Source organism: Tursiops truncatus, chromosome 4 (genome assembly GCF_011762595.2).
Source record: "Tursiops truncatus isolate mTurTru1 chromosome 4, mTurTru1.mat.Y, whole genome shotgun sequence".
Lineage (NCBI taxonomy): Eukaryota > Metazoa > Chordata > Mammalia > Artiodactyla > Delphinidae > Tursiops > Tursiops truncatus.
In genome coordinates, this window is record NC_047037.1 from 47,719,998 (window position 1) to 47,743,403 (window position 23,406).

The 23,406-nt window shown below is 37.6% G+C and overlaps 2 protein-coding genes across 4 annotated transcripts in view; both read left to right on the plus strand.

The window, feature by feature from the left end:
* Positions 1-13,018, plus strand: part of SEC62 (SEC62 homolog, preprotein translocation factor) — a 29,592-nt gene extending 16,574 nt beyond the window's left edge. The window contains exons 5-9 of one of the 3 annotated variants that reach the window (XR_002178600.3): positions 11-103; positions 3,154-3,214; positions 7,413-7,532; positions 11,795-12,452; positions 12,853-13,018. Coding sequence is in view for 2 of the 3 variants with exons in the window: in XM_019946209.3 (XP_019801768.1) it covers positions 11-103; positions 3,154-3,214; positions 7,413-7,532; positions 11,795-12,264 (744 nt within the window). In the remaining variant the exon portion in view is untranslated. Of the gene's footprint in view, positions 1-10; positions 104-3,153; positions 3,215-7,412; positions 7,533-11,794 lie in introns of all 3 variants that reach the window. The other 2 variants (XM_019946209.3, XM_033855457.2) reach the window with 2 other exon arrangements.
* A 3,137-nt stretch (positions 13,019-16,155) lies between these two features.
* Positions 16,156-23,106, plus strand: LOC109551875 (DNA-directed RNA polymerases I, II, and III subunit RPABC5). Its single transcript, XM_033856345.2, is given in 1 exon segment — positions 16,156-23,106. A coding segment is annotated over 1 exon segment (222 nt). The 5' UTR covers positions 16,156-18,373; the 3' UTR covers positions 18,596-23,106.
* Positions 23,107-23,406: the final 300 nt, after the last annotated feature.

Genomic DNA, 23,406 nt, shown 5'->3' on the forward strand with positions numbered 1-23,406 from the left:
TTTTTAATAGGAGGAAACTCCTGGAACTCCCAAAAAGAAGGAAACTAAGAAAAAATTCAAGCTTGAGCCACATGATGATCAAGTTTTTCTGGATGGAAATGAGGTGAGAGTATCTAGCTTATAAGTAGAAATCCAATTTTCCATAGGAGTTTTTAGAATTATCTTTGATGCCTTCACTAAGAAAAGAAGTAATTCAGATAAATTTAACCATGTAGATACAAAATCTACTTTTTAAAAGTGAATGTCTCTGAATTTAGATTTATAAAAATTTTTTTAAATCAATCTGAATCGGGTTCAGCTGTCTATGATAGATAGGAAACATGAAATAACAGTGGCTTAAAACAAAACAGATACTTGTTTCTCTCTCATTAATGAAATCGGAAGGTAAGCAGATATGGCAGCTCCAGGGTGGATCTGAACTTTTCCGCCTGTGTGAGGCAGTTAGTAAAGATTACCTCATGGTGCAAAATGACTGCCAGCCTTATATCTGCATCCAGAGGAGGGAAGGAGAATGAGGGACATGCTTCCTTTTTAAGGATACTTTCCAGGAAGCTGGCGATTTTATTTCTGCATGTATTCCATTGGCCGGAACCTACTCATATGGTCATGCCTACCTGCAGTAAAGTCTTAGAAATATGCTTTTTATACTGGATGGTCATTTGCCCAGTAAAGTATAAGATTCCCATTAGAATCAAAGGAAAAAAAGTACAATGGTTAAGGAGGGACACCTACAGGTTTCTGCCTCTTATAGTTAGACACACGACTATCAGGGTCTAAAATTTTCAATATTACTTGATGCTTTACTCAAGGAGATCATTTTTATTTATTTAATTTAGTGGCTTATTTTTATGGTTGTAGCCTTCCATGAAGACCACTTAATTTAGTCATTTAACCAATACAAAAACATTTACTTATATACTGGCCATTGAGTTGTTGTGAATTTCTTGCTATACCTAATACAAAAGTAGTATAAATAGAAAGCAGTGGTTCCTGGAGCTATGAGCTTGAATATCTGGGAAGGCTTTTCACAAAACATGTGCACTAGGCTCATTCCAGGCATACTTGCATGAGGATCTCTAGGGTGGAATCTATAGTAAGTGAGTGTGTATATGGATGTGTGTGTGTGTTTTGTATAATGTATCCCTGGGTGATTCTGGTGAACCCCTGCTTAAGAACCAATGTAATAGAAGACCACAGGTCTTTCTTAATGTGAAAGCGCAAATACCTTCAGTTAAACATCAGGCATTGGCTATATGCGAAGTCGTTTTTATAGGTGTTGGGAATAACATGATAAATAGGATAAAATTATCTTCTTGGAAGCTCTTATAGTCTAGCAAGCATACAAGCGTTTAAACATGGTATGGGCATACCTCATTTTATTGTACTTCTGTTTATTGTGCTTCAGAGATAAAGTTTTTTGTTTGTTTTTTTGTTTTCAGCAAATTGAAGGTTTACAGCAACCCTGCATTAAGTCTGTCAACTCCGTTTTTCCAACAGCATTTGATCACTTTGTGTCTGTCCCATTTTGGTATTTTTCACAATATTTCAAACCATCCTCCAGCAAAAAAATTAAGACTCACCAAAGGCTCAGGTGATGGTTAACATTTTTTAGCAATAAATTATTTTTTACTTAGGGTATGTACATTGTTTTCTTAGACTTAATACTATTGCACACTTAATAGACTATAGTATAGTGTAAACATAACTTTTACATGCACTGGGAAACCCCAAAAAAATGCATTATTGCGGTGATCTGGAGCTGAACTGGAAATACCTCTGAGGTACACTGTATATATTATATAGTACAGTATAATATAGTCCATGCCTGTACTATATTACAGCATGGTGAGTATTATGATGGGAGAATACCAATTAGGGATAGGTAATTTAATCAAGAGAGGATAAGAAGCGTCTGGAGATTCTGGACACTTGACCTGAGCCTTGAAGGATGACTGGTAGATTGCCAGGTACACTGCAAAGGAGTTATAGGTCTGTTAGACAAAGGAAGCTTTTTCCTGAGCAAAAGCATGGGTGCTTGCATTCCCAAAAAGGCTAAGATTTTATTCTGTAGAAAGAAGCAGGCTTTGAAACTTTTGAAGATGGGAAACATCTTTAAAAACTTGTTTCTTTAGAATGCTAAATGGCAGAAGTGATGTCTGTGGATCCGATTTCCAGGATAAATGTGCAGCATTAAAAAAGAGAAATGTTAGAAAAAGAAGCAAATCAAAAAGCAGTAACCAAGAGCGCTAGTCAAAATAGAACCAGGAGGGTTTCCCTGGTGGCGCAGTGGTTAAGAGTCCGCCTGCCGATGCAGGGGACACGGGTTCGTGCCCCGGTCCGGGAAGATCCCACATGCTGCGGGGCAGCTAGGCCCGTGAGCCATGGCCGCTGAGCCTGCGCGTCCGGAGCCTGTGCTCTGCAATGGGAGAGGCCACAACAGTGAGAGGCCCGCGTACTGAAAAAAAAAAAAAAAAAAAAAATAGAACCAGGAAATGGAAGAGTACTGTTATTTATAGAAACTGAGAGATAAAACTAAGAGTTTTATGGATGATGAACAGAGTTCTGATTATTCTAAATGAAGTAAATTTCTGTTTTCTAAAGTAAGCTTTAAAAGCAGTGGTTCCCAGCTTTGCAGCTACAGACCCTCCGTGGGGAGCTGGCAATGAACTTATTGCAGGGAGTCATAGAATCTTTATGTTCACTGAGCAAGATCTTTAATAATGGTTCTTTGCTTCTCATCAGTTGGGTGGAATTGAGAGCTGCTGGATCTTTAATAGGGCCTGACTGGAATCTATCATAACTGTGCTCTTAGACGGGTTGGTTCTACTCTACTCAATGCCAGTATACATCATTACATTAGGGGCAAAAAGGCTGTACAATTGCTGGTAATTAGGTTAAGTAATTGTTTGCACACAGGAGTAAACTGTTAAAAGCATGCAAGTACATAGAAATGTACTTAACTGTGTTACGTAATTTATAGTTTTTAAAATAATTTTCTAACTGAATGGATACCAAAAGAAACACTGCTACTAAAGGAATAGTCTTTGGAATTTGTTTACCTTTAAAAGTAGTTCTTATATGTTAAGAGGTTGGAAGTAACTGTTCTAATGTAACCTTAGAACTTTAAGCACTGAGGTTTCTTGATTCTTCTAGGTATTTGTGTGGATCTATGACCCAGTTCACTTTAAAACATTTGTCATGGGATTAATCCTTGGTAAGTACAATCTCTAAAATTTAGAAAGGGATATAAACAACGCAGAAGCCAGAAAGAAAATATTTAACATAAAATAGTTATTTTTTTAAAGTACATTTTAAATAAAGCCAGAAGATAAATGATAAACTGAGGAGAATATTTGCACTACATCTTTAAGAGATTAGCAACCTGCTAGAAAAATGGTAAAGGTAACTCACAGATAAAGAAATACAGTGACTGGACTTCCCTGGTGGCGCAGTGGTTAAGAATCCGCCTGCCAGTGCAGGGAACATGGGTTCGAGCCCTGGTCTGGGAAGATCCCACATGCTACAGAGCAACTAAGCCTGTGTGCCACAACTGCTGAGCCTGTTCTCTGGAGCCTGTGAGCCACAACTACTGAGCCCACACGCCTAGAGCCTATGCTCCACAACAAGAGAAGCCACCGCAATGAGAAGCCCACGCACCGCAACGAAGAGTAGCCCCTGCTCACCACAACTAGAGAAAGCCCGCATGCAGCAACGAAGACCCTACGCAGCCAAAAATAAAATATAAATAAATAAATAAATTTATTTTAAAAAAGAAAGAAATACAGTGACCAATAATTGTGAGTGATACTTAATCACACTCATATTAAATACGAATTAAAGTAACAGTGATTATCAAGAGAATTACAAAGTTTAATAGTACCTACTCTTAGTGAAGGTCCAACACTTAAGAAAAACCAATACTCTCCAATAATTGATGATATGTCCGTTATTTTATTTTTTATGGAGGGCAGTTTGGCAATATCTTCCAAATTTTAAATGTATACGCATGGACTCAACTATTCTACTTCTAGGAATTTATGTCATGGCTGTTCCTAATATAGTTGCACAAAGTATCTATTCAGAAATATACATTGACACTTTATTCTAATCCAAATCCCTCAGACTATATTTAGGAGGGCCATTAGCAAATATCTTCCAAGTTTTTATTTTTAATTTTTAAATTTTATTTATTTTTTTATACAGCAGGTTACTAGTCATCAATTTTATACACATCAGTGTATACATGTCAATCCCAATTGCCCAATTCAGCACACCACGATCCCCACCCCCCCGCGGCTTTCTCCCCTTGGTGTCCATACATTTGTTCTCTACATCTGTGTCTCAATTTCTGCCCTGCAAACCGGTTCATCTGTACCATTTTTCTAGGTTCCACGTACATGAGTTAATATACGATATTTGTTTTTCTCTTTCTGACTTACTTCACTCTGTATGACAGTCTCTAGATCCATCCACATCTCAACAAATGACTCAATTTCGTTCCTTTTTATGGCTAATATTCCATTGTATACATGTGCCACAACTTCTATATCCATTCGTCTGTCAGTGGGCATTAGGTTGCTTCCATGACCTGGCTATTGTAAATAGTGCTGCAGTGAACATTGGGGTGCATGTGTCTTTTTGAATTATGGTTTTCTCTGGGTATATGCCCAGTAGTGGGATTGCTGGATCATATGGTAATTCTGTTTTTAGTTTTTTAAGGAACCTGCAGCTGTTCTCCATAGTGGCTGTATCAGTTTATGTTCCCAGCCAACAGTGCAAGAGGGTTCCCTTTTCTCCACACCCTCTCCCGCATTTGTTGTTTGTAGATTTTCTGATGATGGCCATCCTAACTGGTGTGAGGTGATACCTCATTGTAGTTTTGATTTGTGTTTTTCTAACAATTAGTGATGTTGAGCAGCTTTTCATGTGCTTCTTGGCCATCTGTATGTCTTCTTTGGAGAAATGTCTATTTAGGTCTTCTGCCCATTTTTGGATTGGGTTGTTTGTTTCTTTAATATTGAGCTGCATGAGCTGTTTATTATAGTTTGGAGGTTAATCCTTTGTCCGTTGATTCGTTTGCAAATATTTTCTCCCATTCTGAGGGTTGTCTTTTTGTCTTGCTTATGGTTTCCTTTGCTGTGCAAAAGCTTTGAAGTTTCATTAGGTCCCATTTGTTTATTTTTGTTTTTATTTCCATTGCTCTAGTAGGAGGTGGATCAAAAAAGATCTTGCTGTGATTTGTGTCCAAGAGTGTTCTTCTATGTTTTCCTCTAAGAGTTTTATAATGTCCGGTCTTACATTTAGGTCTCGAATCCATTTTGAGTTTATTTTTGTGTATGGTGTTAGGGAGTGTTCTAATTTCATTCTTTTACAGGTAGCTGTCCAGTTTTCCCAGCACCACTTATTGAAGAAACTGTCTTTTCTCCATTGTATATCCTTGTCATAGATTAGTTGACCATAGGTGTGTGGGTTTATCTCTGGGCTTTCTATCTTGTTCCATTGATCTATGTTTCTGCTTTTGTGCCAGTACCATATTGTGTTGATTGCTGTAGCTTTGTAGTATAGTTTGAAGTCAGGGAGTCTGATTCCTCCAGCTCCGTTTTTTTTCCCTCAAGACTGCTTTGGCTATTCGGGGTCTTTTGTGTCTCCATACAAATTTTAAGATTTTTTGTTCTAGTTCCATAAAAAATGCCATTGGTAATTTGATTGCATTGAATCTGTAGATTGCTTTGGGTAGTATAGTCATTTTCACAATATTGATTCTTCCAATCCAAGAACATGGTATATCTCTCTATCTGTTGGTATCATCTTTAACTTCTTTCATCAGTGTCTTATAGTTTTCTGCATACAGGTCCTTTGTCTCCCTAGGTAGGTTTATTCCTAGGTATTTTATGCTTTTTGTTACACTGGTAAATGGGAGTGTTTCCTTAATTTCTCTTTCAGATTTTTCATCATTAGTATATAGGAAAGCAAGAGATTTCTGTGCATTAATTTTGTATCCTGCTACTTTACCAAATTCATTGGTTAGCTCTAGTAGTTTTCTGGTGACATTTTTAGGATTCTCTGTATAGTATCATGTCATCTGCAAACATCTTTCAAGTTTTAAATGCCTTTACCCTTTGACCTAATAGTTACACTTCAAGGAATTTATCCTGTGCTGTAATCACAGTTGCACACATGTACATGTACATTGGTATTTGTTGCCCTCTCGTCTGTAATAGGATAAAACTGGAAACAGATCAGGTCCCTCAGTAGGAGGATGGTGAAATAAATTTCAGTGCAACTGTGTGCCAGAATATCATGCAGCTTTTAAAGAATTAGATAAGACTAATTCTTATTAGTACTCACGAAAAGATATCTAGAATAGATTAAATGAACACTGTAAAAGAGTAAGAGTGTTATAAGCTCATTTTTGTAAAAAAAAAAAAAATTCTGTGTAGCTAGTTTTCATTGTATATAAGCAGTTTCTGGGAATACAAATAAATCATAGTAATTAACCTCTGGGGAATGGACCAAGAATTGGATGAAGACTTCACATTATACCTTTTGGTTTGTTTTTTATTGTTTCTTCTTTTACTGTTTTGGGTTTTTTGTTTGTTTGTTTGTTTTGGGGTTTTTTTGCTTCTTTTGTTACCATAGGTATGTGTTATTCCTGTAAATTTAGTGGGGCGGGTATAGGAGTAGAGGGAGGGAGTGATTTAACAAGTAGAAAAAAATAGCAGTTAAGCAAGTTTGATCAATATGATCATAGGATCCCATTCAAAATAATAAATCCAATCCTTAGCTTATAAATGAAATAGCTAGAATTTGAATTTGAATCCTGATCTCTTTTGCTATAAATACCTAAAAACCAGATCTTTCTTTTGATTGTTCCATGTGGTTCCACTGTACTTAGAAAAAAACTGGAGATGCTTGTATACAGCTTCCCTAACTACCAAAAATGATCTGTATCAGAATTTCCTGGTGAACTTTTCATTTGGTAGATGTCAGAGCTTCACCCCAGAACCAATCTCCAGGGAGGGATCTTTGGAATCATTTTTGGTTAGTTCTGTTGTTTGGTTGTTGTTTCTTTAAGCTTCCCTATTTGATAGACAGATATCTTATAGTCAAAAAGTTAACAGCAGCAGTTGATCATTTAAGGAGCTAACAGTCTCACATTTTTAGACAATACTTTTTTCTAATTATATATAGTTTATACTAGAAAAATCCTAATCTAATTTAAAAATAGTAGTTAAACTATGAAATGGTTGATAATCCACCATTTTTTACCTATAAAAATGGCAATTTTATATGTTTCAATATGGTTTTGTTTTATTTCTCCCCCTAGGAGTATATTCACTGTTATGGCAACTAAGCCATTTAAAATTTTAATCTAAAGGTTATGTATGTAACTTTTTCATTTCTTGTTCCAGTGATTGCAGTGATAGCAGCCACCCTCTTCCCTCTTTGGCCAGCAGAAATGAGAGTAGGTGTTTATTACCTCAGTGTGGGTGCAGGCTGTTTTGTAGCCAGCATTCTTCTCCTTGCTGTTGGTAAGTATTGTTATTGATAAGACTGACCTCGGTAAGAGGTAGATATTGAGCAGTTTGGACTATAATCTGGAGCTTCAGTAAAGTTTAACAGCAAAATTAATGTAAGTGAATCAAGAAATATATGGGCCTACTTTTTGGGTCATATCCCAAAACTGACTCAGGCTTGAAGTAGTATATGTGCTTGATTAGATTTGGTCTGTTGTGTTGAAAGGGTTTAATATGTCTCAGTCTGCAAATAGTTATGCTTTAAGATTTAACTACCACAAGGACTTCAATATTTTTACAGTGGTTGATCATTTATTAGGCATAATATTTTCAGTAAACACTTTTTTTTTACTTAAGGCAAGTGAAACTTATTTTAAACATTTACATTTTATACAATAAATGATTGTAAACAATTGATATGCCATTTTTAGTAAAAATCAGTTTGTACCATGTACCAAGGTAAATTCTTGATGCATTAACAGGTTGTAGAATGCTGTTTAAAAATCAACAAGAAAATGTAAATAATGTTATTTTATGTTTCTGGATGATTGGGGTCTTTCATGGCTAAAATAACAATATAAAAATAACCCAATTCGAAAGAGGAAATTCAAAACAATTGATTAATAAATATATGAAAAATACTCATCACTAGTTATCAAATGATAAAATTAGGATAATGTGGTATTTTTTGCTTATATAATTAGGAACTTAAAAAATTTTTTTTGTTTTGTTTGAAATGGAAATAGTGCCAAGGAGGGTTTGACTATAAGGAAGTATGCCTAGGGCTTCCCTGGTGGCGCAGTGGTTGAGAGTCCGCCTGCCGATGCAGGGGACATGGGTTCGTGACCCGGTCCGGGAAGATCCCACATGCCGCGGAGCGGCTGGGCCCGTGAGCTATGGCCACTGATGCTGCGCGTCCAGAGCCTGTGCTCCGCAACGGGAGAGGCCACAACAGTGAGAGGCCCACGTACCACAAAAAAAAAAAAAAAAGGAAGTATGCCTAAATATAAATGGTGGTGGTAGTTTTGAATGATTTTAATGTTCTTCTTTACACTTGTCTGTATTTTTTACAATGAACATGTTACTATGAGAAAAAACAAGTATTATTTTGCTTAAAATTCTAGTCTTTGAAGATTTTCCTGTATAGGGTAAACTGGTCTAATTTAGTTTTTCATTTTGGGAAAGAAATAGGAATTTTTTTATGCTTGTCTAAAGCTCTTTAGTGATTTTTTTTTTAACCTTATATATAATTCTTTGAACCATCGAGAGCTTATGTTGGTATATGGTACTAAGTTCTGATTATTTTCCTCAAATGACAAATAAGCTTTTCCACCAGAACATATGGGAGTACTTCTTTATAGAAATGTTTTTAAATATCCACATTAATGATTTAATATCTGTTTTTAGAGGACATGATTTGGCCAAGATTATCTGAGGAGGGTGTGTGTTACTCTGAGATTCTATGATATGTAATGTAATAGATTCTTATGTTTATAAAGCATTACTGCTATAGCCCTAAGCAGTTTCCCTCTGCACATCCCTTCACCCTGGACATCAAAGTGTCCTGAGTTGGCGCCACCAGCCATGGACCTAGGAATTCATTGAGTATTTTCATTCAGTTCATCTTGTTTATGGGCCTCCATTTTTTTCTGGGATCTCTGACTGTGTGTGAGGCCTTTTTCATCCACCTTTCAGTTTTTCCTTCCTCTAGCTTAGTCACCTTGAAAATAGCCCTTGAAGTTTTTGCATGTAACAGCACACTTGTAGGCCAAGAAATAATATCTAAGAGTGTGAAGCAGGTAATTCGTGGTAGTGTACTACCTGCATCAAGAATTAGAAGCCATAAACTTTTATCTGCCATTAGATATACTAATCAAGTTGGTGTCTTCTGGTTCCCAAATCTCTAAAAATTTAGAAGCTCTTTGAAATTTTTCAGCAAAGGTTTAACTCCACTGAATAGAAATAACCCACTTGGTTATCTTTTATTTAAACCAATATTTGAAATAATTTATGGTTATTATCTTGTTTTGCTTTTTTTTTGTTTTTTTTTTTTTTTGCGGTACATGGGCCTCTCACTGTTGTGGCCTCTCCCCTTGCGGAGCACAGGCTCCGGACGCGCAGGCTCAGCGGCCATGGCTCACGGGCCCAGCCGCTCTGCGGCATGTGGGATCCTCCCGGACCGGGGCACGAACCCGTGTCCCCTGCATCGGCAGGCGGACTCTCAACCACTGCGCCACCAGGGAAGCCCTTGTTTTGCTTTTTAAAGTATTGTTTCTTCAGTAATATTTTCTATAATTTTTCATTTTAAATACAGTATGGATTTAAGTAGCATTGTGCATTAAGTAGTCTTGTGAATCAAATCAGAAAATAAACCCAACGTTTTCATTGCTTCTTTTAGAAAATGTTGTTTCTCTTGGAAAATTCCAAATATACTTTCAAATGGTTTTGATCTGTACCCCACTTATAAATTGGAGATTTTTTTAATATTATCTCATGAAGTATTATATATTGGTCAAAATTATATTTGGTGCTACTTTGAATACATATTCTTAGTATTGCCATTTAAAATAAGATCTTTGCCGATTTTCTAAATATGTCACTTTTAGTATAGAAGTGGTATGACAATACATATCACAGCGGTTTTCTCATGATTCCTCTCCTTTTGCCCCTGATAATAATCTACTGCCACATAGAGAAAAACTGTAAAAAATGTTAGAATTCTGCTATACCCAGTTTATATATGGCATTAGAATTTGGATTTTATTTGCCATTTCGATATTGCTCTTTCTTGGATTTGAGGCAAGGTTTCATATTATGAACTGTCTGTCTTAACAACCCTTCAAAGCCTATCATAACATCATAATTCTATTTGGAGGGAAAAATATGCAGCCTCCTTAAGAGATGTTCATCATTTTTTTCAGTGGGGTTTATTCACTGATTATTCCATAATTTCAAAGCATATTTGCCTTTTCTGTTTGTACCACAAAAGATACTGATGTATACACACACAGTCTTTCAGAATATTTATGTTCTTTTGTGAAAATAGAAATTACTGCTTTATAAAAGTCAGGGCAGCTATAACCATTTTATTTGTCCAAAGCAATGTAATGGAAGAAACATAGATGAGCTTTTCTCAGGTCTTATTTGAAAACAATGATATAATTATCAGTAAAGAAAACAAAAAGTAAAATAAAACCAAAAACCTGTCATAATTGATTAGTCCATAACATTCACATAATCATGACCTTAAAAAAAAAAAAGAAAAACCAGGCAAATCACTCACTCAGCTCTTCAATATGTTTGGTAAATTAAGAGAAAACTATATGAAATATTGGGGTTTGTGTTTGTGATAGCTCATTACTATAAACTTTAAAATTCTCAATTTCTTCCATTATCTAAACCGCAGTTTTGTCATATGTTGCTCTAAAAGAGTAACTTCAAACCTATTTGTTGAAGCCATCTGGCTTTCATTAGCATTGTATGTTTCCTAATATTGGGAGAAGGTTGGTCCTTAAAATAAACAGAAATTATATACTTATTTAAGAAACTCGTAACTTCTGGTAAGACATTATCTTATTGTTCAAAAGTATTTTTTCTTAGAAGACTTATCCTTTAGGCAGGGTAGGCACATGCCTTGAACTCAAGATACATTTAGGGGCCCACGAAAATTGTTTCATTTTCATTTCTTTTAAAATCAAAAGTAATAATATATACACATATATCATAGTGAACCTGTGCAGGATTATATTTGTATTTGTACCAGTATGGTTGGAAAAGCAGAATTTTTAATATTTTTTAATGAAGGAATTGCCTTACAAAGGCAAAAGTGTCTGGGGTCTAGGGAAGTCATGGTGCAGCCCTGCTTTCTCCTTTTTAAGGCTGCTTAAGGTATCCTTCATCCTGCATTTATTTCCTTTTTCTTCTACCATGATCTCATGTACTTCAGGGTCCAACTGGCAGCTGTGCTTATTGAACTATAACATAGCAAAGTGCATAAATCATAAGTATATCCATGAAACAGCACCCGAATTAAAAAATTATAAAAGCAATTTTTTAATGGCATTGTAGCGTTATGCCCTCAAGTTCAGAGAAGAATGCTCTGTGCCTAGAATACTGTTGATAGCTGCTAAACTAGGATTTAATTGTTTATACTTAAGGTGCATGTAATATGCAAATAATAAAACTCTGAATGTTTTCCCACTTTTGCATTAACAAATATTCTTTGCTTTCTGAGTCAATGCTTGAATTATTCAATTAGAGAAATTTTTCTCCCACAGCTCGTTGCATTCTATTTCTCATCATTTGGCTCATAACTGGAGGAAGGCACCATTTTTGGTTCTTGCCAAATCTGACTGCTGACGTGGGCTTCATTGACTCCTTCAGGCCTCTGTACACACATGAATATAAAGGACCAAAAGCAGACTTAAAGAAAGATGAGAAGTCTGAAACCAAAAAGCAGCAGAAGTCCGACAGTGAGGAAAAGTCAGACAGTGAGAAAAAGGAAGATGAGGAAGGAAAAGTAGGACCAGGAAATCATGGAACAGAAGGCTCAGGTGGAGAACGGCATTCAGACACAGACAGTGACAGGCGAGAAGATGACCGATCCCAACACAGTAGTGGAAATGGGAATGATTTTGAAATGATCACAAAAGAGGAACTGGAACAGCAAACAGATGGGGATTGTGAAGAGGAGGAAGAAGAAGACAATGATGGAGAAACAACTAAATCTTCACATGAAAAATCATAATCTGACTAATTTGGGGACTAAATAAGTGCAAGAGGTTGGATTTTCTAGGTTGGCTGATCATCATAATGTACACGTGACATTTGTAGCATTCTTTAAATCCATTTACTGAAGTGGATTTGTCATCCAAGCAGTTATATTCAGCCCCTCATTTCATGTAATACTATTATTGGTACAGTCTAAAGCCATTTGTAAGTTTTATCTATTTGATAATTTTACAGTAAAATTTAGGTCTCATTTATTTTCATAGTTATCAAAGGTGCACTTTCCACAGTGACATTTACATTAATGACATTTTTTGATAGTTGTATGGCTTTTTACTGTTAGACTAATCAAAATAACTAAAAGGGATAAAAACAAACACCAACATTTCAGATTATGCATAGTTCTGTAGCCATTTCACAGTTTCTTTAAGGTGAAATGCTTAAATTATTGTTCTTGATAGTTTAGCTTTTGTTGATTATAAAATTATACCAGAAAATTTCCAAGATTCTGAGTTAGCAAGGTTCAAAAGCATTTTGTGGAAACAAGCCAACTAGTAATAATGCAGCAACACTTAGTTTAACTACAAATTCTCCTTTTCCAACTTAGGAAATCCAAACTGATTTGTACGACTGATTCAGAGTAAGGTGGTCATCTCCAACAGAGGAAGCAAGAAGCATTGGCTGGAAGGTGATGGCTCTTCTTCCCATTCCCTTGTCGTAAAGTAAAATGTATTCTGTACATAATTTACAAATAAACATTTTATTTTAATTGACTTCTTATTTAGACATTTTCTCAGAACTTAAATTTGTAAAATTAAGACCATTTAAGCATATGTTTTTAGAGAAACGGAAGTTTCAGTAACCCACAAAACATCTGTGATCTTTCTGCAGCAGCTTCAGTTTTGTGCCAACATTCCATGTATTTGAATATGAATTAAAACGATCCTTATTAAATAAGAGCAGACTTAAAGTAGCTGTTTGTACGCCTTAATGTTCATTTTGATTTATCTTAAATCTCTACATTCAGAAATGGGGTGCTGTATTATCAGACCAGGAGGACTGCTATGAAAGATAATTTACTGTTCTAAAATATCAATTTAAAATAAAGAACATAAAAGCAAACATAAGAGAACCATTGGACTCTAATTGCTTTAAACTAGTTTCGCAGTTTGATTTCATGTCTTGCAAACCTTAGTTACAAAAAAAATCTTTAGGAAAAATCATGTGTTTACTTATGAGCATAATCATTCCCTGGAGTTATACTCTTATCAAATGATAATGAATATTAAATTATTTTCCTTCAGTCACAGTGAGAGCATTTTGCTTTGTAGTTGAAATAGGTGGTGTGTATAGGTCTTCATTTTTCTTAGGCAGTTTCCCACCTAAGTGTTAGACTAAAGGTGTTAAATTTTTCTAATTGTGAAAAAGTACACTTTCTGTATACTGACACACTTTGTTAAACATGGCTTGTTTGCTTCTTTATAGTATTCCTTGTTAAGTGGACAGAAATGTGGCTGTTGGATGTTAATGCAACTCTATCAAGGATGCAGTCAATCAGTTTAAGTTTCCTCCTAGCCAATGTTCATTGATTTAAGTGCCTGGGTGTTTTCCCCTCACATTTTCAGAGCTCTTCTGCTTTATTTCCCTAAAAGGGATGCATAATTATAACTTCTGAGCTTCTTAATCACCAGTAGCATTAATACCTATTTTGGGATATGATAATGGTACCAAAAGTGTCTTTCAGAAATAAAAATGATTTAACCTTTACTGTTGTGATAATGCCCAGGCACTCAGTATTTATCCTTAAGCTCTTTATAATATATGTACCGTGTCTAACCTTTAAGACATTTGGAGCATGGCAGGAAAGTCAGCTTCTTATTGATATGTGTGGATTCTTAAAGAATGTTAGTACAAATTTTTATAAATATTTGGTGGTCCCTGGGGGAAAATGTCATTCTTACTATGGTTAGAAAGCAGGTTAGAAATTTCAGCTCTTTTACTATTCAAGGTTGTATACTTTAAACAGAAAATCAAAAGACTGCCACTGTTACATTTCTCAGAATAATAGATGGCTGTCTTTGTTGACTAACATTAAATATTCTTATGCCAGAGCATGGAAAATTGTTTACATTAGTCATTGGAATCGTGATTTAAAAAAAAAAACTTCAAGTTTGCTATGCTATTGTAAATAGAAGCATGAAGCTTTTGGATAATGTAGGATTTATTGTGGAGTGGGTATAAATTGACTTAACTAATAAGCAGGATTGAATTAATGAACTGAGTCCAGATAATAATAATAATGCATTTGTGATTGTAAAGTCAATGTATTAAATAGGTTGTTTCTCCTTTTCCCTCCCACTGATTTCTTTAATTTTCAAACTATATGGCCTTCTAGATGACTTTAATTGAAATAATTTGGATTTAGCCAAATACTATCAAAAAGTAATAAATTTTAATATGTCACATTAAAATTACGCAGTGGTGATGGGTTTTAATGTTTTCCCCCCTTCTGGTTTTACATTATGAGTACCAATTAGCTGCTAACTATAGAAAAATCATCTTGTATCTTTTATAAATTGAATTTTCTTTTTTGAATCTTTATGAGGAATTGGAAAACAATAAGTACAGTTGATCATCATTATTCGTGTAGTTAGGTTCTGTAAAGTCACCACCAACACGGAATTAACAAATACTGAATCATTGCTCCTAGGGGAAATACTGGGGTTATTGTGTGAGCTTCTGGCCACATTTTCACCAGCTAATCAATACATAAATTTGTTTTAGGTGTCTTTCTGTTTTGTTGAGTTAAGTAACATTGAACTCATGGTCAACAGCACCATAACTTCATGCCTGACCCAAGCTTATCTAACACACGTGCTTTCTCCATATGGTCTATTACAGCCTTCTAGTACTTAGGAACACTAGACAGCATTTCAGCACTACATTTGGGGACCATTTTAAACAGTAAAATCACCAGTAAAAAAGCACAAAAATGCTAAAAAACAATGCACTAAATAGAGCAAACGATGCTTGTTTAAGAGAGCTGAACCAAGGACACAGCATGTCAACTTGTCACCCTCAACTGGGAACATATGTATTGGGCAAGTCAAATTTTTCACCTCTATGCATGATTGTGAAAGCACCACAGAAGTTTTAAACAACAGGCAAATTTACAAATACAGAATCCACAAATAAGGAACAATTGTACTTAACTGTATTATAAAGCTGTGACATATCTGTCTGATCTACAGAATAGGATTTATTGCTGAATCATGCTCTAGTATTTCCATAACATTTTAAATATCCATTCTGTCTGAAAGTAAATATTTAGTTCCTACTTGTATGTAGTAGTTTCCTTTTACTCTTTGTTTTAGCAGTATTTCAGTTCTTTGTCCATTTGTTCAGTAATACCAAACACAGCGTGTCAGAATTTTAGGTGTAGCCATGAATTTTTTTTTTTTTCTTTCTTAGTGGTACGCGGGCCTCTCACTGTCGTGGCCTCTCCCGTTGCGGAGCACAGGCTCCGGACGTGCAGGCTCAGTGGCCATGGCTCACGGGCCCAGCCGCTCCGCGGCACGTGGGATCTTCCCGGACCGGGGCACGAACCCGTGTCCCCAGCATCGGCAGGCGGACTCTCAACCACTGCGCCACCAGGGAAACCCTAGCCATGAATTTTATAAAAAGTTTTGCGGGGCTTCCCTGGTGGTGCAGTGGTTGAGAGTCCGCCTGCCGATGCAGGGGACACGGGTTCATGCCCCGGTCCGGTGGGGTCCCGCGTGCCACGGAGCGGCTGGGCCCGTGAGCCATGGCCGCTGAGCCTGCGCGTCCGGAGCCTGTGCTCCGCAACGGGAGAGGCCACGACAGTGAGAGGCCCGCGTATCGCAAAAAAAAAAAAAAGTTTTGCCCTCTTGGACCATCAGGTAGTGTGAAAAGTGCTATGGTAGGGATTTGCCAAATGTGCTGGATATCTCTGCCTTTCCAGTTCCACTCTGCTCTCTGCCCTCAAGAGACTTATGAGTGGACCACAGCAGTGGGCTGCCTCGCCTCCTGGCTTCTGGGTGGGTGTGGCTAAGGAGTGTCCTAGCTGGAGATCTGAGGATGGTCAGGGTAACCTCTTCTCTCTGCTCTCCCACTATGGGCTCCCTCAATAGTCAAAGGTTACCACTTCCTCTAAACTTCTCTTCACTCCTTTCCTTCAAGTTGCCACTTCCTGTTCTCTTCCCTTCTGGCCAAGCGGTGATGTCAGCTCTGCTGATACTGGCCTGGAGTTGTTGAAGCTATTGTGCCTCCTCTTGTGGCTCCCCTACACCCCACATCTTTGTTAGTATCTCCTCAAAGTATCTTAATTTAAGAATCATCTGCTTCCTATTGGGAACCAAGACCAAGTAAACCAGAGAAATTCCTAGAGAACAATTCTGATGAAGAGTTTACCTCTTTGACGGGTCCTTGTCCCCAAACATTATTAGAAAGTATCTCACAACCTTACAGAGCATGCCCTAAGAGTTTCGTTTTGTTTTTATTTTTGTTTTCTGGGGAGGTTTTTTTGAATTTTATTTATTTTTTATACAACAGGTTCTCATTAGTTATCTATTTTATACATATTAGTATATATATGTCAATCCCAATCTCCCAATTCATCCCACTCCCCCTTTCCCCCCTTGGTGTCCATATGTTTGTTCTCTACGTCTGTATCTCTATTTCTGCCTTGCAAACAGGTTCATCTGTACCATTTTTCTAGATTCCACATATATGCATTAACATGTGATATTTGTTTTTCTCTTTCTGACTTACTTCACTCTGTATGACAGTCTCTAGGTCCATCCACGTCTCTACAAATGACCCAATTTCGTTCCTTTTTATGGCTGAGTAATATTCCATTGTATATATGTGCCACATCTTCTTTATCCATTCATCTGTCGATGGGCATTTAGGTTGCTTCCATGACCTGGCTATTGTAAACAGTGCTGCAATGAACATTGGGGTGCATGTGTCTTTTTGAATTATTGTTTTCTCTGGGTAAATGCCCAGTAGTGGGATTGCTGGGTCATATGGTAATTCTATTTTTAGTTTTTTAAGGAACCTCCATACTGTTCTCCATAGTGGCTGTATCAATTTACATTCCCACCAACAGTGCAAGAGGGTTCCCTTTTCTCCACACGCTCTCCAGCATTTGTTGTTTGTAGATTTTCTGCCCGAAGAGTTTTGATAACCAAAATCCTATTCTGGTAGATACCTATGCAGATAACCACACAAAGAAACAAATTCGTCTTCTTTAGCAAACTCCTAAGCCAATGTTTGCAGCATTTAGTTATAAGTTTTTGAGTAGGTCCAAATGCATTTACTCCACTCTTCTAACCTAGCCCAGAGACCCTCTGAAACTAAAGTAAATCACACATAGATAGGTCTGTAGTTTTTGGATTGTCCAAAGGCTCGTCATCTCTATTTCAGCATGGCATTAGAAAGAGTAGAGTGGGCTAAGGTTCTCTGGAGTCAAATCATCACACTTTGGTCTCATCTTGTTTTAAGTGAATACCTAGATCACTTCAGCGTTTTGTGCCATGGATCCTTTCTCAGAATAATGTTTTTAAATGCAGAAAATAAAATGCATAGCGTTACAAAACCAATTATGTTGAAGTGTAAGTTATCAAAATATGTACGTGTGTGATACAGTAATATATGTTCATTTAATAACCAGATCTAGCAGAGAGTTTAATAACTGCTATGACATTGAAGTAGCATGAACAATATATTGAGATCTCTGCAACTGTAATGTGATATGAAAAGACCTGATTTCTGTTAGTGACGAAGTCACGTTACTGCCTAAAACAGCTCTGCATTGTTGTATGCATTTATAATCAAAGGAAATACTAAATTTCCGTTACAGTCTATTGAAAAAAAAGTAATTTTTTTCCCATCCAAGTTCACATATCCTCTGAATTCTATCAAATCCCTTAGAGGTCTGTGGACTCCAAGGTAAGACCCCTTTACCTAGCTAATCAGATACACCAATATCAAGTGAAACTATAACATTATATTCAAAGGCTAGTGATACTTAATTTAGCATAATTTAGTATTTAATGTGATTCACAGCTCATGTCTACTTCATTAACACATATTTAGCAAGTTCCATGGTGGGACAGCCTACGGGACCAGCCAGATGCTGTGCTGTTGCCATGATCATACCTGTGCACTGCTTCACGTGTAGCAAGATCGCCAGGAACAAGTGGGAGGGGTGCCTGGGGCTACTGCAAGCTGAGTACACCTAGAAGGACTCCCTGCAGCACTGCATGCCGCTGGCCCACATGGACCTGACCGAGAAGCTGCTCAATTATGCACCCCTGCAGAAGTGATGCTTCTGGAGCCCAGTCATGGTTTGCCTAAAATATCTTCCTTTGGGGAACATTCCTTCCTCTTCTGTAGTCTCCTCATTCCATTCTAGGGTGACTGGCCCTATGGAAGAGCACATGACCCAACCCAGACCAATCCAAGTCCTCTCTTCAGGATCTAGAGTTCTAAGGACCAAGTGGGCCTGGAGACACCAATGGCTGTGTTTCCTTCAGGTGGACCAAGCCTGCCTAGAAATAAAACCAACGTGAAAAAAGCAGAACCAGGAAAGACAAGAAATAATGCCATCTTGGAACTCCTAGATCTAGCCCTGCCTGGATTTTTCAGTTACATGAGTGAACGGATTCCTTATTTTTGCTTAAGCTATTTTGTGAGGCTTCTGTCCCTTGGAACTGAAAGGTGACCGACTTACACGGGATAATGATGAACAGTGACACTGAAGTACCTTTGGAGGGAATTAACTCAAAGTGGGGAAGTGCCACAATCAAATTTGCATCTTAGACTATACTAACCACATGGAAATGGGCTCATGAGGGGCAAGTCTAGAGGGAAGGAGAAGATGTGGCTCTTGGAGCGACCATCAGATTCTCTGAATATTTCTAATAGTTCTTAAATTTATGTGTTCTAACCAAAACTTCCCTCTTGTTTTAAAATAGAGATTATTTTCTTATTACAGAAAACTAAGAAAATACTTAAAAGCAAAAATAAGGAAACAGAAAATCCCCAAATCTACCCTGCAGGGACAACCACTGTTAAAACTTAACGTTTATACTTCTAAACACTTAGCTGTGTAACTGTGTTCACTGAGGTGGGAAAATGTATTAAATAAGTGCAAGTACCTTGCACTTAGAATATGCAAAAATTGCTGATCTGGAAAAAGAACATGTGCGAAACTACAGACTTAACATTTTTTCCAGAAGAACAAATCATTGACCAGCTTATGATTTTAAATTGTATTTCTGTTCATCAACTTCAAGCTTCAAATTGTGAACTTAATGTTAACCTGAGACTAAGTATATGCCAAATGCATGTTACAAAGATTTCACATTAGGATGTGTTTGATGATCAACATAAGAGGGATTTAGATAAGGAAGATTTAATGGTTAACTTACCCATATCTTTACCTCTTACAATTTTAGCAGTTTGTACTGCAAAGAAAAAGTAAAGATTACTAACTAACAAATTAGTCTACAACTGAAGAAAGTAGCAATGAGTATGTAGAAACTGGTCTGCATTTATTGAATATATAGTCTATACAATATCTGTCAGACTTCACGACTAGAAAGAGCTGTTAGATGCTACACAAGTAAGAGATCACATCTCCATCCCTGCTCTCTAGTTGCATATACTCTGCAAGGTTTACAAGATTGAAACTCTTATTCTTAATAACTTTGTTCTCACTGTTTAATAGAACCCTCAGAGTTCTCCACTTCTCAAACTCCTATACATTTGCTTCTACCTCTCCTTCCAGCCTGCCTCCAATTCAGTCTCTTTTCTAAGGACAGATTGTAAATTTTATTTCTTAAAAACAGCATATGCAAGGACTCTGAAGATGTCTAGTGATTCCCTCAGGCTCCAACCAAAGTGACTTATTAAATAACAGTACTGGAAGGCAGCATGGAATGTTTGTTTTAAAGTTTCCATCAATACCAAGGCACAATTATAAAGAGTTTCCCTATAGCAAGGGGACCAATTCCTGGGAAATAAGCTCAAATTTTCAGCCCCATTGCCTACTCACATTCTTTTTTTTTTTTTCGGCCATGCCGCATGGCTTGCAAGATCTTAGTTCCCCTACCAGGCAATGAAAGTGCTGAGTCCTAACCACTGGACCGCCAGGGAATTCCCCCAACTCACAGTCTTTATTCCACCCTATACAGATTAAGAGGAGTGTGGTGACCAGTAGGGACAGAAGGAATGCCATTCAGACTCCCAATATAGACCATAGACTGCTTTTCCACGAGGCAATTACAGTTTTCTGCAGCGCTCAGGAAGTTGGTCATCTGGAGAATCTTGAAACTGGGAGACCCGATCCACCTTCCCTTCTTTCCTTCGTTCGGCCAACCGAGCCCCTACTATGTACCAAACAAGGAAGATACAACATGAGGAACCTGTAGTCCCTGCCCCCAAGCAGCTCACAGTCCAGGGAAGGAGCATGCAGCAAGCCTCTGCCCATGCAAGAGCAAACACGGTGCAGAAGGAGATCCATCCTCTACCCTAAGAGCACAGTCTCTGCCACCTGAAAGTTTCCAGCCTTGTGGGGGAAGATAATGCAAATACAGAGTCAAACCCTATGTGCCATAGAGACAAAACATTGGTGCTGCGGGGCTTAGATCATGAAGGAAAGACTGGGGAGGCAAAAAAGGAAGATGGTTGGGGTAGCGCTTCTGTGACAAGCAAGGGTTTTACCGCTGCAATCACTCATTCCCTGTGCTTCCTTTTTACCATCAACAGATGTTTTCCAGAATTGGGAATATTGCCCTCCAGGAGTTTACAGATCCAAGTGAAAAATAACCGTGAACTGTTGGAGTAGAAAGGAAAGGAACAAAAGAATAACTCCTTGGGCCTCTGTGATGGGGGCTTCCAGTACACAGCCTTAACATCTGGGACAATGTCAAACAAGCATTCCACTTACTTCTTAAGTATCTTGTGCTTATCATAGTTAAACCTGCTTAAAATAAAATCCACCAGGATGCTCATTTTGTTTACCTTATGCTGCACTACAAAGAGGAAGCAACCCAAGACATTGTTCTGTGCTGCTGAGAACAATTCCATTTCCTTCCTGTTGGCTGATTTTATTTTTCTTGATACAACATGTAATTATGGGAATTCTTTTCAAACAGATTTGTACTATAAAATTCAGTCTCTTGGGCGTCCCTGGTGGCGCAGTGGTTGAGAGTCCGCCTGCCGATGCAGGGAACACGGGTGCGTGCTCCGGTCCGGGAAGATCCCACATGCCGCGGAGCGGCTGGGCCCGTGAGCCATGGCCGCTGAACCTGCGTGTCTGGAGCCTGTGCTCCGCAACGGGAGAGGCCACGACAGTGAGAGGCCCGCGTACCGCAAAAAAAAAAAAAAAAAATCTCTCTCTTAACTTTGCATCTGCCCAGTTTCTCCTCCCACTCCACCCCCTCCCCTATAAATATCCTTCCAGAGTTTCTTTATGCATATATAATAAAGTATGAATAAAAGTTCTTATTTTCACTCCCTCCCACCCTTTGTTTCTACCCTAAAGGCACATACTATATCCTTTCTTCTGTATCTTACTTTTTGCCACTTAACAAACATGTGCTGGTAAAACTTTGCATATCATTGGATAGTAGAGAGCTGCCTTATATTTTTAGTTTTTATTTTATGTAGGAGTATAGTTGATTTACAACGTTATATTAGCTTCAGGTATACAGCAAAGTGATTCAGTTATACATATACATGTATCTATTCTTTTTCAGATTCTTTTCCCATATAGGTTATTACAGAGTATTGAGCAGAGTTCCCTGTGCTATACTGTAGGTCCTGGTTGGTCTTTTATATACAGTAGTGTGTATGTGTGAATCCCAATCTCTCATTTTATCCTTCCCCCAACCTTTCCCCTTTGGTAACCGTAAGCTTGTTTTCTAAGTCTGTGAGTTTGTTTCTGTTTTGTAAATAAGTTCGTTTGTATCAATTTTTTTAGATTCCCCATATAAGTGATATCATATATTTATCTTTCTCTGTCTGAATTACTTCACTTAGTATGATAATCTCCAGGTCCATCCATGTTGCTACAAACTGCATTATTTCATTCTTTTTAATGGCTAATATTCCATTGTCTATACATACCACATCTTTATCCATTCATCTGTCAGTGGACATTTAGGTTGTTTCCATGTCTTGGCTATTGTAAACAGTGCTGCAATGAACATTGGGGTGCATGTATCTTTAATGAATTTATTTATTTATTTATGGCTGTGTTGGGTCTTCATTGCTGCAGGTGGGCTTTCTCTAGTTGTGGCGAGCAGGGGCTACTCTTCGTTGTGGTGTGCAGGCTTCTCATTGCGGTGGCTTCTCGTTGTGGAGCACGGGCTCTAGGCACGCGGGCTTCAGTAGTTGCAGCACGTGGGCTCAGTAGTTGTGGCTCGTGGGCTCTAGAGCTCAGGCTCAGGAGTTGTGGCACACAGGCTTAGTTGCTCCGCGGCATGTGGGATCTTCCCAGACCAGGGCTCGAGCCCATGCCCCCTGCACTGGGAGACGTATTCTTAACCACTGCGCCACCAGGGAAGTCCCATGCATGTATCTTTTTGAATTATGGTTTTCTCCGGATATATGCCCAGGAGTGGGATTGCTGGATCATATGGTAAGAGAGTTGCCTTATTTTAAGAGTATTTTTCTATTGTGCTGGTGTCATAAATGCCTAAAAAGTTTATTATATGTGTCTTTTCATTCAGTCTGGTTGAATTGCCCATCAACCATAATATTTAGGCACTACATTTTTTTAATTGAAGTATAGTTGATTTACAATGTTTTGTTAATTTCTGCTCTACAGCAAAGTGATTCAGTTATTTATATATATATATATATTTATATATACACATTCTTTCTTATATTCTTTTCCATTATGCTTTATCACAGGATATTGAATATAGTTTCCTGTACTATACAGTAGGACCTTGTTGTTTATCCATTCTATATATAATAGTTTGCATCTGCTAACCTCAAATTCCCAGTCCATCCCTCCCCCACCCCCCCTTCCTCTTGGCAACCACAAGTCTGTTCTCTGTGTCTGTGAGTCTGTTTCTGTTTTGTAGATAAGTTCATTTGTGAATACTTCAGATTCCACATACAA